Source organism: Bombina bombina, chromosome 1 (genome assembly GCF_027579735.1).
Source record: "Bombina bombina isolate aBomBom1 chromosome 1, aBomBom1.pri, whole genome shotgun sequence".
NCBI lineage: Eukaryota > Metazoa > Chordata > Amphibia > Anura > Bombinatoridae > Bombina > Bombina bombina.
The window spans coordinates 1,468,062,865-1,468,083,467 of record NC_069499.1 but is presented as its reverse complement, the minus strand read 5'-3'; the positions used below and the strand labels follow the sequence as shown (position 1 = coordinate 1,468,083,467).

Genomic DNA, 20,603 nt, shown 5'->3' with positions numbered 1-20,603 from the left:
TCAAAACTTAATAATATCAAATATATCATCACAAATGAAATGATTAGCATGTTGAAGTAAAACAACATGTTAGACAGATCAGGATCCAATAGCTGCTCTGTTAAATTGTCCAACCAAAAAGTTGAACCATAAGCTATAGAAATAGCAGGTCTAAGAATATAGCCAGTATGTAAATATGCCTTCCTAAGATCTAAAGGATCTATAAATCAGTACTATCTTCCATAGGAATAGTAGTAGGCTTGGCAAGAGTAGCAATAGAAATGACAATTTTAATAACAATTACAAACTGTTAAAAATGACTTAAACAGTTACAGGCGAAATGACAATAAACATGGATCCATGCATAAATACCAATGGTGTGTCACATACAGATATAGCCAATGATGAATATTATACACAATATGCACAAATGGACACAGATACGTATGGAGCTTTCTAATGGTTTTGTCTGCAAGATGGTGTAGCACTACACCACTTTCGTGGTCTTGCAATGTGGTGTGGTACTAAGCCACTTGCATGGTCTCCAAGGATGTCTGTATTATACTAATATTTTTGCTTGTCTAAGCGGTCAAATGTGACCGGATCAGTCAATGCACTATGTGATAATTGTAATCCCAAAGTAGGTGAAACTTCCTAAGTGAAACTTCCAATGTGAACTTCAAATAAATTACAAATGCAGTTAAATTATGTCCAAAGCGGCTCCACACTAGTAGTGGTTTGTGATGAAATACTGCTGTAACAAGTGTCAAATTCTTGATATGAAAAAAGGTGAACAAGTTAAAAAAGTGGAAAAAGGAAAATATGGGGAAAAGATAAAAATAAACAAAATGTGAAAAAAATATATTAAATTGGTGGAAAAATTGGATGGTGGTGGAAATTTAAAAGGTGGATTTATTAAAAAATAAGTGTTTCAAATTCTAAATCTTAAAGCGATTATATATACTTACCTGAAGACGCCCATCCACATATAGCAGACAGCCAAACCAATACTGAAACATATCAGCAGAGGTAATGGTAGAGGAGTATAATGTCGATCTGTAAAGGGCGGTGGCAGATGAATCCCTACGACCGAATTTACAGAAAGCCTTAGAATAGATTTCCCATAGGCGAAAACATGGCATCATTAGGCAAATACTCCCTTCACATCCCTCAGAAAAACACTGTACTTTGAGAGGAACTGGGCTTCAAAAGGCTTAGAAGCGCCTTTCGCAGAAAAAATCAAGCACGACTTGCTTCACCATCCTCCAATGAAGGCAAAGTTTGTAAAACTGAAGTATGAGTGAGGTGTGAGGGTGTATTTATAGACATTTTGAGGTTTGGGAAACTTTGCCCCCTCCAGGTAGGAATGTATATCACATACGTCACTAGCTCATGGACTCTTGCCACTTACATGAAAGAAACCTAAGTTACAAAACTAAAAAATCCTAACACTACAAAAAATTTAAAAAAAAAACTAACATTACAAAAAAACCCCACTAAAATTACGAAAATTAAAAATAATCTAACATTACAAAAAAACACTAAGATTACAAAACATAAAAAAACACTAAGATTACAAAAAATAAACAAAATTATCCAAAATAATAAACATTAAACCTAATCTAATACCCCTATAAAAACAAAAATGCCACCCCAAAATAAATAAAAAAAAACACCCCATAATCCATCAATAAACCCTTGTACAGCTCTTTTATTTACATAAATTACAAAGTACCCCCTAACAGTAAAACCTAGTCTAAAAAAAACCTAAGCTACCCATTGCCCCTAAAGGGGCATTTGTAGGGGCATTGCCCTTAAAAGCTTTTTGCGCCCATTAAAAAATAAAAAAAGCCCTAATCTTAAAAAAAAAAACACCCCCAAAAAAACTAACTCTGAAAACAGAAAATGTACTCACAGTTCCTGAAGTCCGGACATCCATCTTCATGCAGGAGGTGACATCTTCATCCATCGTGGGGGCATCTTCTATCTTTATCTCTATGGCGCGGAGCTGTGGCAGCGCGGAGCTGACCAGGACCGGCAGCGATGACACCCAGTGCATAGCCTCCTCTTCATGCGATCTCCGCCGCACACTTAAACTTTAATGCAAGGTACCCCTTTTATATTGAGGTACCGTTGCATTCCTATTGGCTGAATGTGAGCTGCTTAAATCCTATTGACTGATTTGAAAAGCCAATAGAATGTAAGCAGCTCTCAGACTAATTAGGATGAGTCTATATTTACACACAATTTAAAAGGATTTGAAGAGGGGAAGGGTCAATAGAGCTTGACTCGCCTTTTGATTTATGTCTTTTACTATTTAGCTTGTTATATTTAAAATCTTTCTATCAATGCCAGTAAAACTTCATCCGTGATAATGTATTTCACCACCTTACAAATTATAGTAATTTTCTCTGTTTTCTCATTGGACTATCCCTTTGCTCACAACTAATCCAAGTGTTTGGTCCTCTCCATAGGATTGGAGCCAGAAATCCAGAAGCTGATTGCCAAGCACAAACAGGAGATCCGTAAGCTGAAGGCTCTCCATGAGGCAGAGTTGCTGCAATCAGACGAGCGAGCAGCTCAGCGTTATGTGCGTCAGGCAGAAGAGCTCCGACAGAACTTAGAACGTGAAAAAGAAGACTTGAGCCAGAGAGAGAGGGAGCTTGCAAAACAAAGGTGAACAGGAAATCCGTCTCATTTTGTTAGTGGTAGCACTTTATGGAGGGAGCTTTGTTTATCACAATCAAATTACAAGGTGTAAATTCCTTTAGTAGCAGAAAATAAAAGCTATTCATAATAAGCTAAATAAAAATACAATGAACAAGACTTTCATAGAAATAGTGGGAACATGCAAAATCTGTGATCAGCGATGGCAAGGTTAGGACAAAGGTGATACAATTTTATTTCTGTCTGCTGACTATTTTTAGTTAACAAAAACAAAAACTGGCTGATCCTGGAGGCAAATATCACTCTTTATATGTACTGTACATCTCATTAAACGCTTTTGTGGCAAATGTGTCAGCTGCAAACTTCCACACAAATGAATTTATTTTTGGTTTTAGGTACGAGAAACAGCTAATGCAGGAGGAACAAGCCCTGCAGGAACAGCGCAGAAGACTGTATAGTGAGGTGTCTGAGGAGAAGGAAAGGCTGAACCAGCAAGCAATGAGGTGAGTAATAAATGGTCCACTGTGCACCTGAGCCACTTGCATACTGATTCTGAGTTAAAGGGACATTACATTGGAAAAATGGCTGCTATAATTTGTTAGAGTATGTCATTTTGACACGAATGACCCTTCAGTGATATGTATTTTACCCCTGCAAATGTGATTAAACACGCAGGTAAAGTACCACATGGGAGCTGCAGAGCTCTACCGGTGGAAACTGACGCTGACCTAATCAGCAGCATTATTTGCATGACCCAGCTGTGCGACTACATCTGCTGATTGGGTGACCGTCACTTCCCCTCAGGAATACCAGTGCTCTGCAGCTCCAGAGTGGAACTTTAACAATGTGTTTCACCCATTTGAAGGGGTTGAACACATAGCATTGCAGGGTCACTAGTGTTAAATTACATGTTGTAAGGAATTATAGCATGTTATTTTTTCACTATAATATCCTTAAAATGGGCATTAAACAAACAAACAAAAAAACAGGTGATGCAATGTATGCAAGCACTGTGTGCAAACAACAAGTGCAAATAGGTGTACAACAATAACAATTATTCCTGTGTCACACAGCTGCAGCCTGCTTCAATCGCTCCTTGATTGTATGTTCAAATTCTGTCTGATTTTTATGGCTGGTTCTGTAAAGCATCCACATCTAGATAGATTCCCCTCCTAACTTTCTCATGGGTGAATTCTTCTGAAGTGACCCAAGAGAAAGTCAGAGGGGAATCTATCTAGACGTGGAGGCTTTACAGATCCGGCCACAAGCAGCGTCACTACTGGTACGAAATAATTTACAGGTAACTCTAATTGGCCACAATCTAAGTAAATAAGATAATCATATATTGGGCTATATTTTTCAAGCTCTTCGCCTCCCTATGACTGCAGGTTCTCACAAAAGACCCTGCAGTCGGTATTTATCAAGCAACGTCATTAGACCGCTGCTTCCCTAACCTCTTCTCCACCTCTTAGATCAGACATCCTCAAACTTGGCCCTCATTAATCAAATCTATAATTTTGCAGGTTTTATCCAGGGCTTCTCTATTTTTTTAAATCCCACCTGATCTGGATGAATTTGTTTCATAAGGGGAGAATTTAGGCAGTTTGCTAATATTTTTGTAAATAGATTTATCTCCTAGTTGATCAGTGAAATGGGCCTGTAGTTTTGTTTATTTTTACCCTGCTTCGGTATAAACGCAATTCGTGCCATTAATATTTCTTGTGGAATACCCTTGCCTTGCAGAATGGAATTAAATAATTGGACTAATTGTGGGGCTAAGCTATCCTGTAAAGTTTTATAAAAGACTCTTTCAAATTCTTTATGGCTAATTTTATCTCTTCTAAAGTAATTGGGGAATTTACTGAGTCAACTTTCTCCTTATTTGGTCCCGGGAGTTTACTATTTTCTACAATGTTATTGAGTATTTTAGCTTGTCCTCTGTTAGTAGTTGGAATGTTATAAAGGCTATTATAGAAGTCAGCAAATGTATTATCGATTTGAGTGAGGGTCGTCAGTGACATTACCGTCTGATTGCTGTGCTTGGGAAACTGTAGTGACTTTGATAATTTATTTCCGCTTATTAGCTAACATTCTGTCTGGTTTATTTCCATAGATGTAGTACTGAGTGTCAAATAATCTTATTGATCTCAGTGCTTCTTTATTTAAAAATTGGTCTAATTCTGAGTTCTTAGCTCTCAGTTGTGTTATAATAGATCGGCGGGGGTTGTATATTGTTTTTGGGACCATAAAAGGCTTACTTCCTCTCTCAGCTGATCAATTTGAGCTTTTTTTTAAAATTCTATTACGTTTGCTGGCCTCTGATATTAAAAGAACAAGTATTAGGGATGCACCAAAATTTCGGCCGCAGAAAGTTTCGGCCGAAAATTGCATTTTTGGCTATTTCGGTTTTTTAGCCTGTTATTTTCGGTAAAATTATTGTGTAGCATGTTTCAAATGTGATGCTAGCCTAGAGCTGCTGTTTAAGTTTATTACTTGACTTACTGTTCTACATATAATGAGTTTTCTAGGACTATACTTTATTTGGATAATTGTTAAAAAAAAATTTGGTCGCAGAAACATTTTGGCCGAAAATGGCATTTTTTGCCTGTTTTTTTTTTTCTTGGTAAAATTATTGTGTAGCATATTATTGTTTTAAGATATTTTTGTCCAATTTTAGTGTGTTACTTTCAATAAAAGTGTGGGCTTTTTTATTGGCTCTAATTATGCAAAAAAAATAATTTGAAAAAATATATTTTCGGTATCAGTTTCGGTTTTCGGCCAAGTGCATCCCGGATTTTCGGATTTGGTTTCGGTCCAGAATTTCCATTTCGGTGCATCACTAACAAGTATATATGCCTTTAATGCTCCCCATGGAACCTTCGTTAATAGTTGTAAAATCTTGAATGTGTTTTTGTAGTTTTTGTAGACATGTTATCTTGTAGTAGACTTGGATTTAGTGTCCATGATTTGGTTCTATTCGGGTTAATCATTCCAGATAGTGTTATTTCTAGCATGGAGTGGTCTGACCAGGGGCAATTGTGTATCATAGCTTTATTTACAAGGGGTATCATTATTTGGCTTGTTAGAATGTAGTTGATTCTCTAATATGTGTTGTGTTGTGCATTGAGGAATAATATGTGTAGTCACGGGTACCTCTGAGCGTCCTCCAGCAGTCAATTAAATTATGGTTTAAAGAGAAGTCTTTTAAAAGCTTATTATAGACTGACCTTAATTAGTTTTTTTTATTTGTGTCATGTGATGATCTATCTAGTTGATTATCAAGTGTCATGTTAAAATCACCTCTGACAATAGTTTTATATATTTTCCAAAGTGTTAACTGTTTACTTTATTCATGAAGTTGGACTGATGATCGTTGGGAGCATATATTAACAAATAATAATGGGGTATTTTGTATTAGTCCTTTGACTATTAAGAATCTGCCCTCTTTATCTTTTATCACTTCTTCCTTCTTAAAATTCAAGGATAAATGCAAGAGTATTGTAACCCCACATTTTTCTTGTTACTAATTGCGTGGTATTGTATGGGGTATAACTTATCCCAATATTTGGGGTGTAAGTCGTGGTGAAGTGTGTCTCTTGTAGCATGACTACATGAGCCTTAAGGCTTTATATACAGTATGTCTGATCAATGGAGAGCTGAGACCCAAAAAGTCTGAATCAGAAATGCAATAACAAATCAACAAATGAATGTACCAGCGATGAGCCAAGAGGGACTGTTTATGGACCAACATATCACATAGATAACAACTCACTGAATAATTTCTTTTATACAAACAAATCATTGTATGGGTTTCTGTAGACTTGACGGCAATACTGACAAAAATATTCAACGTATGAACAATTGTTATAACTTTCAATAACATAAATTTGGTGTAACAAAGTATAGTAATGAGAATGACGGTTCAAACATGAACCTATTAAAAAGAAAAAAATATGAACCAGTGGCAAATGAGATGGGAGGGGATGGGAAAAATAGGGGGGTAGGGAGGTGGGGATAGAGGAGATAAGGGTAAGAATGGGGAGGTGAGGTATGAAACCTGAAAGGTTTTGCTTCTCATATAATTACGTATTGTTAAGACTTAATTGAGAAGTGAAATTAGTTTTTCTAAGTGAAATAACATATCAACATGTAACTATTATCATGAATAAGAACAAATATTGGATTTCATGTTTTCCTACCCTGTTACAGCAGGGGACCAGACCTCATTGGATCGGGCAAGAAAACTTAGAATATCACATTTCTTATTATGTCTTGTATTCAGGAAGGAGAAGTATCTTCTTCATTTGGTAAGTCGGTTGCATTTGAGGTGCTTGGGCTCAGTTTAGGTTTCCAAGAATTTCCAATTGGAGTCCCTTCACATTGAAAGGACTGTCTTTGAGGGTTTTAGATAGTTGGCGGTGTAGGGATTCCATGTTGATCTGCAGGCGAGAAAAGTTCGTCCATCCATTGTTGAACAAGAATATGTGATGTTCTGATGAGTAAAGACCAGTCTGAACGGAAAGTTCCATCGGTATTAGATATGGGCGTTATTAAGCGATCTCGTAATTGGTTTAATTTTCCTTCTTTTCCTGAGGGTTATAGGGGCTAAGTCAGCGTACATTTGGATACTATGATCCTCAAATTTGATGGTTTGCAGTGATCTGGTAGCTTTTAAAATGGATTCTTTCACATGGTAGTAGTGTAATTTTACAATAACATCCCTTGCCTGAGTGTGAATTCTGTCAATTAGTAACATGTTGATGTCTATTTCAAGGGTTAGCTCAGTTATAACTTCTTGGAGATTTTTATATGTTTCTGGGAGATTTCTAATTCGAATATTAGATAGACGAGATCTATTCTCGAAGTCCTCAATTTGTTCCTCCAACTTTGTAATATATAATGCATGTTCTTGGATAGAGTTTTGTAAATGGGGAATTTCCTCAACCACATTGTGAAGTTTCTCTTCCATTTCAGCGGTGCAACCTCTTATGTCTTTGATATCTTGTCTGAGCTCTGACATGGCTGATTTCAATTCCTCTTGAAATAGAGATTTTATTTGTAAGAAGAGTTCTTGGTTTGGGATTTCTGACATTTTTGATGTTAGTTTTTTACTAGAACTTGATGAGAGCGTGTCAGTGGTGGAGGGCATTCTTTTGTCATGTGTTTTTTGTTTAGCTTGTTATCTGGACAAGTAGTCTTTAACAGTTTTGGTCATATTTTTTATATTTAAAAGCTGAGAGTCTCCCCTATTTGGATTGGTGTATGTAGAAGAAGAAGTTATCTGAATATGAAGGATTTCTGGCTGATACCTTTCAGGTTATTGAGGGGTGAGAGCTGACAGGGACAAGGGAATTTAAATATACACTTATATTATCATGTCAGCAAGGGAAGGATGGTTCAATAAAAATAGTAGGATCCGACCCTTCATTCTCTCTTAGGCAAGATTATTCCTCATTTCCAAATCTTATGGGGGGGAGGGAGTGAACGAGAAAATGTGTGGAAGGAATGGAGGCAATTTACCTATCTGGAGACATGTGTGTCCTTCAGAATGTATCCCTTTTTGTATCTTAGGTTAAGGTTAGCTGTCAGGGAATATCTCTCCCAGGTGTGTGTGCTATCCGTCCAAAACTTATATGAGGAGTTGTTTATTTGATATGCTTTTGATGATTAATGGTGTAAACTGGTACAAACTACTGCAGGTCTAAAATGTCCGGTTTCCCGCCTTGTCTTGGATCATCTTGCTTGGCCCTTTAGAGCTATAGGGATCTTGTCAAGCAATATATTCTTCTGTCTTATATTTCTTTTTTAAGATACAATGAGTCCACGGATCTCATCCTTACTTGTGGGATATCGCCTCCTGGTCAGCAGGAGGAGGCAAAGAGCACCACTGCAGAGGTGTATAAATAGCTCCTCCCACTCCAGTCATTCTCTTTGCCTGTATTAGTGATAGGAAGAGGCAAAGTGAGGTGTTAGTTATAGATTCTTCAATCAAGAGTTTTTTATTTCAAAAGTAGTGCCAGTGTGTGCTACTTTGTTCTAGGGTATAGCCTAGACCAGAACAGTCTCTACAGTAGGGCAATTGGTGGCTTTAAAGCAATAGGAACTGGTGGGACATAATTCTCACTGCGCCTCCTATACATATTGTTGCCCTAATCCAGATAGCCTAAGCCCTTTTAACTCAGGCTTATGTTTCTCCACAGGGCTATGGGAGGGAGAGAGCCTCCTACACCTGATGAGCTGCCCTGCTGTCGGACAGAATACAAAGGTAAGTGCTGACTTTTTATTCTGGGTCTGAAACAACAAGAGAAGATTCAGGACAGAGGGAGTTTAGCACTTTTCTGGGACAAATATCTCTTTTATTATATAAAGGAGGATTCTATGACAGCGTGGTATGGCAGGAACTGGGGCTCAGGAGTGTGGCGTCTGGGGACATTTGCACTTAAAGTGAGGTTTCATCTGAATGTTATTTCTTTTAGAGCGTTTTTGTTTCGTATGTTGTGTGTTTATACCTTTTTTGTCCAGTATTACATGTTAACAAAAGGGGGTCAGTTAATTCCCGTTAGTCGCATCTAATGTTATTATGGCGACTGGGAGAGTGTGTTTTTTACGTCCACGAAGGGCGGGGTTATATTTGGCGCCCTTTTTCTCGGTGGCGCAATAGTAATAGCTTTGCTTGGTCCAGGAGAGTGGCACATGAGAGGCGGAGCTGGGGGCCGTCTTTGGCTGCACTCGCTTCTTGCTTTCTTTCCGGATGCAGGACTATTCCCCTCTGTGTGTCCGGATAGCGCTACAATTGCGCTCCGGATTTGTTTTCTCTCAATGGTGACGAGTGTTAGGACACCTCAGCTAGATTTCTCTGAGGTTAAGTCTGTTTTTATGTGCTGTCAGATTGTTTTTTCTGCTAACATAAAACAGTTTCAGCCTTTTGGATCTACGATGACTGTTTAGTAAACAGCTGTAAGAATTTAAATATAGAGAAACATATGTACACAGAGACGAGTTAACTCTTAAAGAGACAGTATTATGTGCAAAATTTGATCAAAAATAACATGACAATTTATCTTTATAAGGTTTGGGAGTCCCTTGGCTATGGTCAATTTACGCCACTATTCTCCTGTAGTGTCCCACATATTATTATGGCCCACATGCAGTGCTCTGCGCATCCTCTAATATGCCACTGGGAGTTACCTCCTTTATAGGTTTTCCAACAAGTTAGAAATCTGTACTTGAGGATTTATTTTTAATCAGACAGCGCCCAGAAATAAAGTGATTTTTTTAAATAATTTTGGTTGTTTAGCAGCGCTTCACAAGTACATGTTACATGCATACGTATTTGCAATGACTGTTTACTTAAGAGGATGATTGATTCAGTGGTTTCTATCATCAGATACCTCTCTATTGCTGACTGCATTATTTGGGAGTGATTTCTCATGAATCACTTTAAATAAAGATTTTTTTTCTAGGCCACATGCAGTGCTCTGTGGTTCCTTGCACTTTTATACGGAATTGTGGACACAAGACATGGTTGCTTTAATGTACATATCAATGTCTATTTCCAGCAAAGGTTAACATGCTAATTGGATATTTTCTAACTCAGAAATAAGAAAATTTAAAGTGACAGTAACGTTTTTTTGGTGTGTATTTTTATTAAAACATTACACTCCTTTTTCTGAATTTTCTCCTTTTATGGCATCTTGCTGTGGCTCAACACACAAGCTAACAGGATAGAAAACTCAGAGTCACGGGTTCATAGCTGTTTGGGAGTATGTTGACAATCATCTCTTTATACCACAAACCTCGTGTTCACAACATGTTTGGGCATATACGCAATGCCCTGTGATTCCTTTTATACTCCATCCGGAGTTTTTTCTTTGCATATTATGCATACTATGTTTTTCCCATGTGGATACTAACCTTACTAGAGGAGTTTTTTACACTATTCAGGTGTAATCTATACTAGTACGTCTTGTGAGTTATGCGCAATGGAACAGTCCGCATTCCCTATACTTAGTTATTTCCCATAACCAACTTAGCTAAGGAGTAGATATCACCTAGGGTGAATGGAGTAGTTTCCAATTTAGCTAAGAGAACTTTTATTTTTTCTTTAGTGAATAGTTAGATTCTCAAGGGTTATCTGGACAAAAAAGTGGGAAAGGGAAGTACAGCAGGGATTACTATGGTATCCAACTGTGTATTTTTTTACCGTCTTAAGTGCGCTGGTATTTTGATGCGTTGTCTGATGCTTTTAAATCAGAAACTTGCCTGAATAAGATCCAGGATAGGATAAAGGCTGTTAATTGACCCGTTCTTTTATTTCATTTTCTTGCCTTGAAGTCTTATAATGGGAGCGTAGGTTTCAGTTTTCTCTGTCCCAGCTCTCTATGTATTATGGTTAGAGCCTTGTTATACAGATTTATGATCTAAGTCTAAATTTTTAACGATTCATTACAAGAAGGCCTTGTCAGGAACCTGGCTTGATGAAGATGATTTCTTCTGTATTTAAAAAAAAAAAAAAAAGAGGATGATCTAATTAGCCTTCTGTTGGATCTAGGACAAACATAAAGTACATGTCCCCGATCTGGGATATAGGGGGCAGTCTTTCGGTTTTCATTCAGGCCGGGAAAATGAAAAAGAGTGTTTTAGAGATTCACAGTGGACTGGTTTCTAATTTTAAGATTCTCTGCAGACCAGTTAAAAGAGAGGCGTTCTTACATTGTGTAAGAGATCTCCCTTTCCAGGAAGTACTTGGCCTGTTCCGATTCAGGGGCAGGATTTGTATTTAAATCTGATTGTAGTTCCCAAAGAGGGAACCTTCAGACCTATCTTAGACGTTGTCACTCTAAAACAAGTTTCTCTTAAGTGTATCCAGTCCACGGATCATCCATTACTTATGGGATATTAACTCCTCCCCAACAGGAAGTGCAAGAGGATTCACCCAGCATATAGCTCCTCCCCTAACTGCCATTACCAGTCATTCTCTTGCACCCAACGAATAGATAGGATGTGTGAGAGGACTGACAGGAAGTGCAAGAGGATTCACCCAGCATATAGCTCCTCCCCTAACTGCCATTACCAGTCATTCTCTTGCACCCAACGAATAGATAGGATGTGTGAGAGGACTGTGGTGATTATACTTAGTTTCATACCTTCAATCAAAAGTTTGTTATTTTATAATAGCACCGGAGTGTGTTATTCCTTCTCTGGTAGAATTTGAAGAAGAATCTACCTGAGTTTTTCTATGATTTTAGCCGGAGTAGTTAAGATCATATTGCTGTTTCTCGGCCATCTGAGGAGAGGTAAACTTCAGATCAGGGGACAGCGGGCAGATTAATCTGCAAAGAGGTATGTAGCAGCTTATTATTTTCTGACAATGGAATTGATGAGAAAATTCTGCCATACCGATATAATGTAAACTCAGCCTTAAATGCAGTAGCAGCAACTGGTATCAGGCTGTCATGTATGTATATTTTACACTTCAGTATTCTGGGGAATGGCACTTCACTGGAATTATACTGTATGCATAAAACTTTAGCCTAATTTGCAGGGACTAGCAACAGGCTTTTTAATAACACTCAATTTATTAATGTTAAACGTTTTTTGCTGGCATGTAAAATCGTTTAATTTTCTGAGGTACTGGGTGAAAAAATGTTTTGGGCACTATTTTTTTCCACTTGGCAGTCGTTTTATTTAATTTATGACAGTTTACTGATCTCTCTCACTGTTATGTGTGAGGGGGAGGGACCTTTTTTGGTGCTTTTGCTACGCATCAAAAAATTCAGTCAGAAGTTTATTGTCTTCCCTGCATGATCCGGTTCATCTCTACAGAACTCAGGGGTCTTCAAAACTTGTTTTGAGGGAGGTAATCACTCACAGCAGAGCTGTGAGATTGTAGTTGACTGTGATAAAAAAAAAACGTTTATTTCTGTATTTTTTTTATTTTTTTTTCTGCTATCAGGGCTAGTTATCCTTTGCTAATGGGAGCAATCCTTAGCTAAAATTGTGTTTTTTACAAAGATTTGATGCTATAACTTTTCAGTTTATTAATTTTCAACTGTCATAACTTTTTCTGTGCTTCTTATAGGCACAGTACGTTTTCATATTATAGTAAATTACTTGAAAAGTATTTCCAAGTTGCTAGTTTATTTGCTAGTGTGTTAAACATGTCTGATTCAGAGGAAGATATCTGTGCTATATGTGCTAAAGCCAAAGTGGAGCCCAATAGAAATTTATGTACTAACTGTATTGATGCTACTTTAAATAAAAGTCAATCTGTACAAATTGAACATATTTCACCAAACAACGAGGGGAGAGTTATGCCGACTAACTCGCCTCACGTGTCAGTACCTGCATCTCCCGCTCGGGAGGTGCGTGATATTGTAGCGCCGAGTACATCTGGGCGGCCATTACAAATCACATTACAGGATATGGCTACTGTTATGACTGAAGTTTTGGCTAAATTACCAGAACTAAGAGGTAAGCGTGATCACTCTGGGGTGAGAACAGAGTGCGCTGATAATATTAGGGCCATGTCAGACACTGCGTCACAATTTGCAGAACATGAGGACGGAGAGCTTCATTCTGCGGGTGACGGTTCTCATCCAAACAAACTGGATTCAGATATTTCAAATTTTAAATTTAAGCTGGAAAACCTCCGTGTATTACTAGGGGAGGTGTTAGCGGCTCTGAATGATTGTAACACAGTTGCAATACCAGAGAAAATGTGTAGGTTGGATAAATATTTTGCGGTACCGGCGAGTACTGACGTTTTTCCTATACCTAAGAAACTTACTGAAATTGTTACTAAGGAGTGGGATAGACCCGGTGTGCCATTCTCACCCCCTCCGATATTTAGAAAGATGTTTCCAATAGACGCCACCACACGGGACTTATGGCAAACGGTCCCTAAGGTGGAGGGAGCAGTTTCTACTTTAGCTAAGCGTACCACTATCCCGGTGGAGGATAGCTGTGCCTTTTCAGATCCAATGGATAAAAAGTTAGAGGGTTACCTTAAGAAAATGTTTGTTCAACAAGGTTTTATATTGCAACCTCTTGCATGCATTGCGCCTGTCACGGCTGCAGCAGCATTTTGGTTTGAGTCTCTGGAAGAGACACTTGAATCAGCTCCATTAGATGAGATTACACACAAGCTTAAAGCCCTTAAGTTAGCTAACTCATTTATTTCAGATGCCGTAGTACATTTAACTAAACTTACGGCTAAGAATTCCGGATTCGCCATTCAGGCACGCAGAGCACTGTGGCTAAAATCCTGGTCAGCTGACGTTACTTCTAAATCTAAATTGCTTGATATACCTTTCAAAGGGCAGACCTTATTCGGGCCCGGGTTGAAAGAAATTATCGCTGACATTACAGGAGGTAAAGGCCATGCCCTGCCTCAAGACAGAGCCAAACCTAAGGCTAGACAGTCTAATTTTCGTTCCTTTCGTAATTTCAAAGCAGGAGCAGCATCAACTTCCTCTGCACCAAAACAGGAAGGAGCTGTTGCTCGCTACAGACAAGGCTGGAGACCTAACCAGTCCTGGAACAAGGGCAAGCAGGCCAGGAAACCTTCTGCTGCCCCTAAGACAGCATGAATCGAGGGCCCCCGATCCGGGAACGGATCTAGTGGGGGGCAGACTTTCTCTCTTCGCCCAGGCTTGGGCAAGAGATGTCCAGGATCCCTGGGCGTTAGAGATCATATCTCAGGGATACCTTCTAGACTTCAAATTCTCTCCCCCAAGAGGGAGATTTCATCTGTCAAGGTTGTCAACAAACCAAATAAAGAAAGAGGCGTTTCTACGCTGCGTACAAGATCTTTTATTAATGGGAGTGATCCATCCGGTTCCGCGGTCGGAACAAGGACAAGGGTTTTACTCAAATCTGTTTGTGGTTCCCAAAAAAGAGGGAACTTTCAGGCCAATCTTGGATTTAAAGATCCTAAACAAATTCCTAAGAGTTCCATCGTTCAAAATGGAAACTATTCGGACAATTTTACCCATGATCCAAAAGGGTCAGTACATGACCACAGTGGATTTAAAGGATGCTTACCTTCACATACCGATTCACAAAGATCATTACCGGTATCTAAGGTTTGCCTTTCTAGACAGGCATTACCAGTTTGTAGCTCTTCCATTCGGATTGGCTACGGCTCTGAGAATCTTCACAAAGGTTCTGTGTGCTCTTCTGGCGGTACTAAGACCGCGAGGAATTGCGGTAGCTCCGTACCTAGACGACATTCTGATACAAGCTTCAAGCTTTCAAACTGCCAAGTCTCATACAGAGTTAGTACTGGCATTTCTAAGGTCGCATGGATGGAAGGTGAACGAAAAGAAGAGTTCTCTCTTTCCACTCACAAGAGTTCCCTTCTTGGGGACTCTTATAGATTCTGTAGAAATGAAGATTTACCTGACAGAAGACAGGTTAACAAAGCTTCAAAATGCATGCCGTGTCCTTCATTCCATTCAACACCCGTCAGTAGCTCAATGCATGGAGGTGATTGGCTTAATGGTAGCAGCAATGGACATAGTACCCTTTGCACGTCTACATCTCAGACCGCTGCAATTGTGCATGCTAAGTCAGTGGAATGGGGATTACTCAGACTTGTCCCCTACTCTGAATCTGGATCAAGAGACCAGAAATTCTCTTCTATGGTGGCTTTCTCGGCCACATCTGTCCAGGGGGATGCCATTCAGCAGGCCGGACTGGACAATTGTAACAACAGACGCCAGCCTACTAGGTTGGGGCGCTGTCTGGAATTCTCTGAAGGCTCAGGGACAATGGAATCAGGAGGAGAGTCTCCTACCAATAAACATTCTGGAATTGAGAGCAGTTCTCAATGCCCTTCTGGCTTGGCCCCAGTTAACAACTCGGGGGTTCATCAGGTTTCAGTCGGACAACATCACGACTGTAGCTTACAGCAACCATCAGGGAGGGACAAGAAGCTCCCTAGCAATGATGGAAGTATCAAAGATAATTTGCTGGGCAGAGTCTCACTCTTGCCACCTGTCAGCAATCCACATCCCGGGAGTGGAGAACTGGGAGGCGGATTTCTTAAGTCGTCAGACTTTTCATCCGGGGGAGTGGGAACTTCATCCGGAGGTCTTTGCCCAAATACTTCGACGTTGGGGCAAACCAGAGATAGATCTCATGGCGTCTCGACAGAACGCCAAGCTTCCTCGTTACGGGTCCAGATCCAGGGATCCGGGAGCGGTTCTGATAGATGCTTTGACAGCACCTTGGACCTTCGGGATGGCTTATGTGTTTCCACCCTTCCCGATGCTTCCTCGATTGATTGCCAGAATCAAACAGGAGAGAGCATCAGTGATTCTAATAACGCCTGCATGGCCACGCAGGACTTGGTATGCAGATCTAGTGGACATGTCATCCTGTCCACCTTGGTCGCTACCTCTGAAACAGGACCTTCTTATCCAGGGTCCCTTCAAACATCAAAATCTAATTTCTCTGAAGCTGACTGCTTGGAAATTGAACGCTTGATTTTATCAAAACGTGGTTTTTCTGAGTCAGTTATTGATACCTTAATACAGGCTAGGAAGCCTGTTACCAGAAAGATTTACCATAAGATATGGCGCAAATACTTATATTGGTGCGAATCCAAGAGTTACTCATGGAGTAAGGTTAGGATTCCGAGGATATTGTCTTTTCTACAAGAAGGTTTAGAAAAGGGTTTATCCGCTAGTTCCTTAAAGGGACAGATTTCAGCTCTGTCCATTCTTTTACACAAACGTCTGTCAGAAGTTCCGGACGTTCAAGCTTTTTGTCAGGCTTTAGCTAGGATCAAGCCTGTGTTTAAAACTGTTGCTCCACCATGGAGTTTGAACTTAGTTCTTAATGTTTTACAGGGGGTTCCGTTTGAACCCCTTCATTCCATTGATATCAAGTTGTTATCTTGGAAAGTTCTGTTTTTAATGGCGATTTCCTCGGCTCGAAGAGTCCCTGAGTTATCTGCCTTACATTGTGATTCTCCTTATCTGATTTTTCATTCAGACAAGGTAGTTCTGCGTACTAAACCTGGGTTCCTACCTAAGGTGGTCACTAACAGGAATATCAATCAAGAGATTGTGGTTACATCTTTGTGTCCTAATCCTTCTTCGAAAAAGGAACGTCTGCTACACAATCTAGATGTAGTCCGTGCCCTGAAATTTTATCTACAGGCAACTAAGGATTTTCGACAAACGTCTTCCCTGTTTGTCGTTTATTCTGGTCAGAGGAGAGGTCAAAAAGCTTCGGCTACCTCTCTCTCCTTTTGGCTTCGTAGCATAATACGGTTAGCCTATGAGACTGCTGGACAGCAGCCTCCTGAAAGAATTACAGCACATTCTACTAGAGCTGTGGCTTCCACTTGGGCCTTTAAGAATGAGGCTTCTGTTGAACAGATTTGCAAGGCTGCAACTTGGTCTTCTCTTCATACTTTTTCCAAATTTTACAAATTTGACACTTTTGCTTCTTCGGAGGCTGTTTTTGGGAGAAAGGTTCTTCAGGCAGTGGTTCCTTCCGTATAAAGAGCCTGCCTGTCCCTCCCGTCATCCGTGTACTTTAGCTTTGGTATTGGTATCCCATAAGTAATGGATGATCCGTGGACTGGATACACTTAACAAGAGAAAACATAATTTATGCTTACCTGATAAATTTATTTCTCTTGTAGTGTATCCAGTCCACGGCCCGCCCTGTCACTTTAAGGCAGGTAATTTTTCCATTAAACTACAGTCACCACTGTACCCTATGGTTTTCCTTTCTCTGCATGTTTTCGGTTGAATGACTGGTAATGGCAGTTAGGGGAGGAGCTATATAGCAGCTCTGCTGGGTGAATCCTCTTGCACTTCCTGTTGGGGAGGAGTTAATATCCCATAAGTAATGGATGATCCGTGGACTGGATACACTACAAGAGAAATAAATTTATCAGGTAAGCATAAATTATGTTTTCTCTGAGTTACATCTTTCAGGATGGTAGCTATTCATACTATCCTTCCTTTGATCCAGGAGGGTCAATTTATGACAACAGTGGATTTATAGGACGCGTATCTTTATGTTCTTATCCACAGGGATCATCATAAGTTCCCGCGGTTTGCCTTTCTGGACAAACACTTTCAGTTCATGGCTCTTCCTTTGGGTTAGTCACGGCTCTCAAGATTTCCACAAAGATCTGGGATCTCTGCTGGCGGTTCTAAGACCGCAGGGCGTTGCTGTTGCATTTTATATGGGCAACATTGTAATCCAGGCGTCGTCTTGTCAGCAAACAAGGTCCCATACCGATTTTGTGCTGTCCTTCCTAAGGAAAGTAGGGTTCCCTTCTGAGATATCTAATCGACTCTAAATTCATGAGAAATCTGACAAGAAGTTAGAAAGTCAAGGATTCTGTATACATGTTGAGCACTTAAGTCCTCTCCTCGGCCATCAGTGGTTTAGTGCCTGGAGGTAATCGGAATGATGGTGGCGGCAATGTTCATCATACCGTTGGCTCGGTTTCAACTCTGTCCTTTGCAGCTTAATATGCTCAGTCAGTGGAATGGGGGTTATGCAGATTTGTCTCCTCTTATAACCCTAGAACAGGAGTTGAGGGACTCTCTTCACTGGTGGTTGTCTCTGGATCTCTATCCCAGGGGACATGCTTTTGCAGACCTTCATGTGTTATTGTGACAATGGACGTTAAACCTTTAGGATGGGGATCAGTCTGGGGCTCTTTAAAGGCTCTGGGAGTATGGATTCAGGCAGAATCCCTCCTTTCCATCAACATTCTAGAACTGAGGGCGTTCTTCACAGCGCTTTGAGCTTGGGAGTTATGACCTAGTGGTTAGTCCCGCCATTCCTGTAGCAGGAGGTTGGTACCCAGGTAAAGCTCCTGTGTTCTCTTGTTTTTCGGCCCAATTCATAAACACCTGGGAGGCGGTTTTCTAACCTAGCAAGTTTTTCATCCAGGAGAGTGGGTACTCCATCTGGAAGTATTCTCCTACCTGATTTTCATATGGGGTTGGCCGGAGTTGGATTCATGGCATCTCGTCAGACTGCCAGGCTTCTGAGATACGGGTTCAGGTCCTGGATCACAGTCTGAGCTGATAGATACCTTAGCAGTTCCTTGGTTTTTCAGCCTAGAATATCTTTTTTCCCCGATTGCACTTCTTTTTCGAGTGATTGCTCGAATCAAGTAGAAGGCATCAGTGATTTTCATCGCTTTTGCATGGCCTCACAGGAATTGGTAGGTAGACCTGGTGGACATTTCACTCCTGCCACCTTGGAAGATTCTTTTGAGGAAGGACCTTCTCATTCAGGGTCCTTTCCATCACCCGAATCTAGTTTTTCTGCAGCTGACTGCTTGGGGATTGAACGCTTAATTTTTTCTAAGCAAGGTTTTTCTGATTCGGTCATAGATACTTTAATTCAGGCACGTAAGCCTGTTACTAGGAAAATTTACCATAAGATATGGCGTAGATATCTTTATTGGTGTGAATCCAAGGGCTACTCATGGAGTAGGGTAAGGATTCCCAGGATTTGTCTTTTCTCCAAAAATGATTGGAGAAGGGGTTATCAGCAAGTTCCTTAAAGGGACAGATTTTTGCTTTTTCTATTTTGTTACACTAGCATCTGGCTGATGTTCCAGATGTATGGTCTTTTTGTCAGGCTCTGACTAGAATCAGGCCTGTGTTTAGTCCTTTTGCTCCTCCTTGGAGTTTAAATTTAGTTGTTAAAGTTCTTTAAGTGTTTCCGTTTGAACCTATGCATTCCGTAGATATTAAGTTATTATCTTGGAAAGTTTTATTTCTGGTTGCTATTTCCTCTGCTCAAAGAGTATCTGAGTTTTCGGCATTTCAATATGATTCCCCTTATCTTCTTTTTCATTCGGATAAGGTGGTGTTACGTACAATTTCTGGCTTTCTTCCTAAAGTTGTTTAAAACAAGTATATTAATCATGATTTTGTTGTTCCTTTCTTGTGTCCTAATCCATCTTCTAAGAAGGAACGTCTGTTACATAATTTAGATGTAGTCCGTGCTTTAAGGTTCTACTTTCAAGCGACTAAGGATTTTCGACAATCGTCTTCTTTGTTTTCAATTTTTCAGGGAAACGTAGGGCTCAGAAAGCTTCGGCTACCTCTCTTTCTTTTTGGCTGAAGAGTATCATCCGTTTGACATATGAGTCTGCTTTACAGCAGCCTCCTGAACGATTTACTGCTCATTCAACTAGGGCTGTGGCTTCCTCATGGGCATTCAAAAATGAAGTTTCTGTTGAACAGATATGCAAGGATGCAACTTGGTCTTCTCTTCACACTTTTTCTAAATTTTTCAAATTTGATACATTTGCCTCGGCTGAGGCGGTTTTTGGGAGGAAGGTTCTTCAAGAAGTGGTGTCTTCCTTTTAGGTTCCCTGTCTTGTTCCTCCCTTTAATCCGTGTACTATAGCTTTGGTATTATATCCCACAAGTAAGGATGAAATCCGTGGACTCATCGGATCTTAAAAAAGAAAAGAAAATTTATGCTTACCTGATAAATTTATTTCTTTTTGGATATGATGAGTCCACGGCCTACCCTGTTTTATGAGACAGGTCTTTATTTTTGTTAAACTTCAGTCACCTCTGCACCTTGGCTTTTCCTTTCTCTTCCTAACTTCGGTCGAATGACTGGAGTGGGAGGGAAGGGAAGAGCTATATATACAGCTCTGCTGTGGTGCTCTTTGCCTCCTCCTGCTGACCAGGAGGCGATATCCCACAAGTAAGGATGAAATCCGTGGACTCATCGTATCCAAAAAGGAAAAAAAATTATCAGGTAAGCATAAATTTTCTTTTTTGTTTTCTTGTCCTTGCTGCCCGTACACAGTAGGTTTTCTATTCCTTATAAGTGTTCTCACCCACGCTGTTCTAGTACTGTCTCCTTTACTTTTTATGTGTCCCCCTTTTGTGTGCAGTGTTCCCGCAGACCAAAACTCTCACCTTCATCCAGGTCGGTCTGTATGG

General features: G+C 40.0%; 1 protein-coding gene across 3 annotated transcripts in view; it reads left to right on the top strand.

The window, feature by feature from the left end:
- The window catches only part of CEP131 (centrosomal protein 131), a 245,043-nt gene that overhangs the window by 118,089 nt on the left and 106,351 nt on the right, over positions 1-20,603 (top strand). For all 3 annotated transcript variants that reach the window (XM_053706713.1, XM_053706721.1, XM_053706704.1), the window contains 2 exons: positions 2,454-2,655; positions 3,042-3,149. In XM_053706713.1, coding sequence (XP_053562688.1) covers positions 2,454-2,655; positions 3,042-3,149 — 310 coding nt within the window. The remainder of the gene's footprint in view (positions 1-2,453; positions 2,656-3,041; positions 3,150-20,603) is intronic.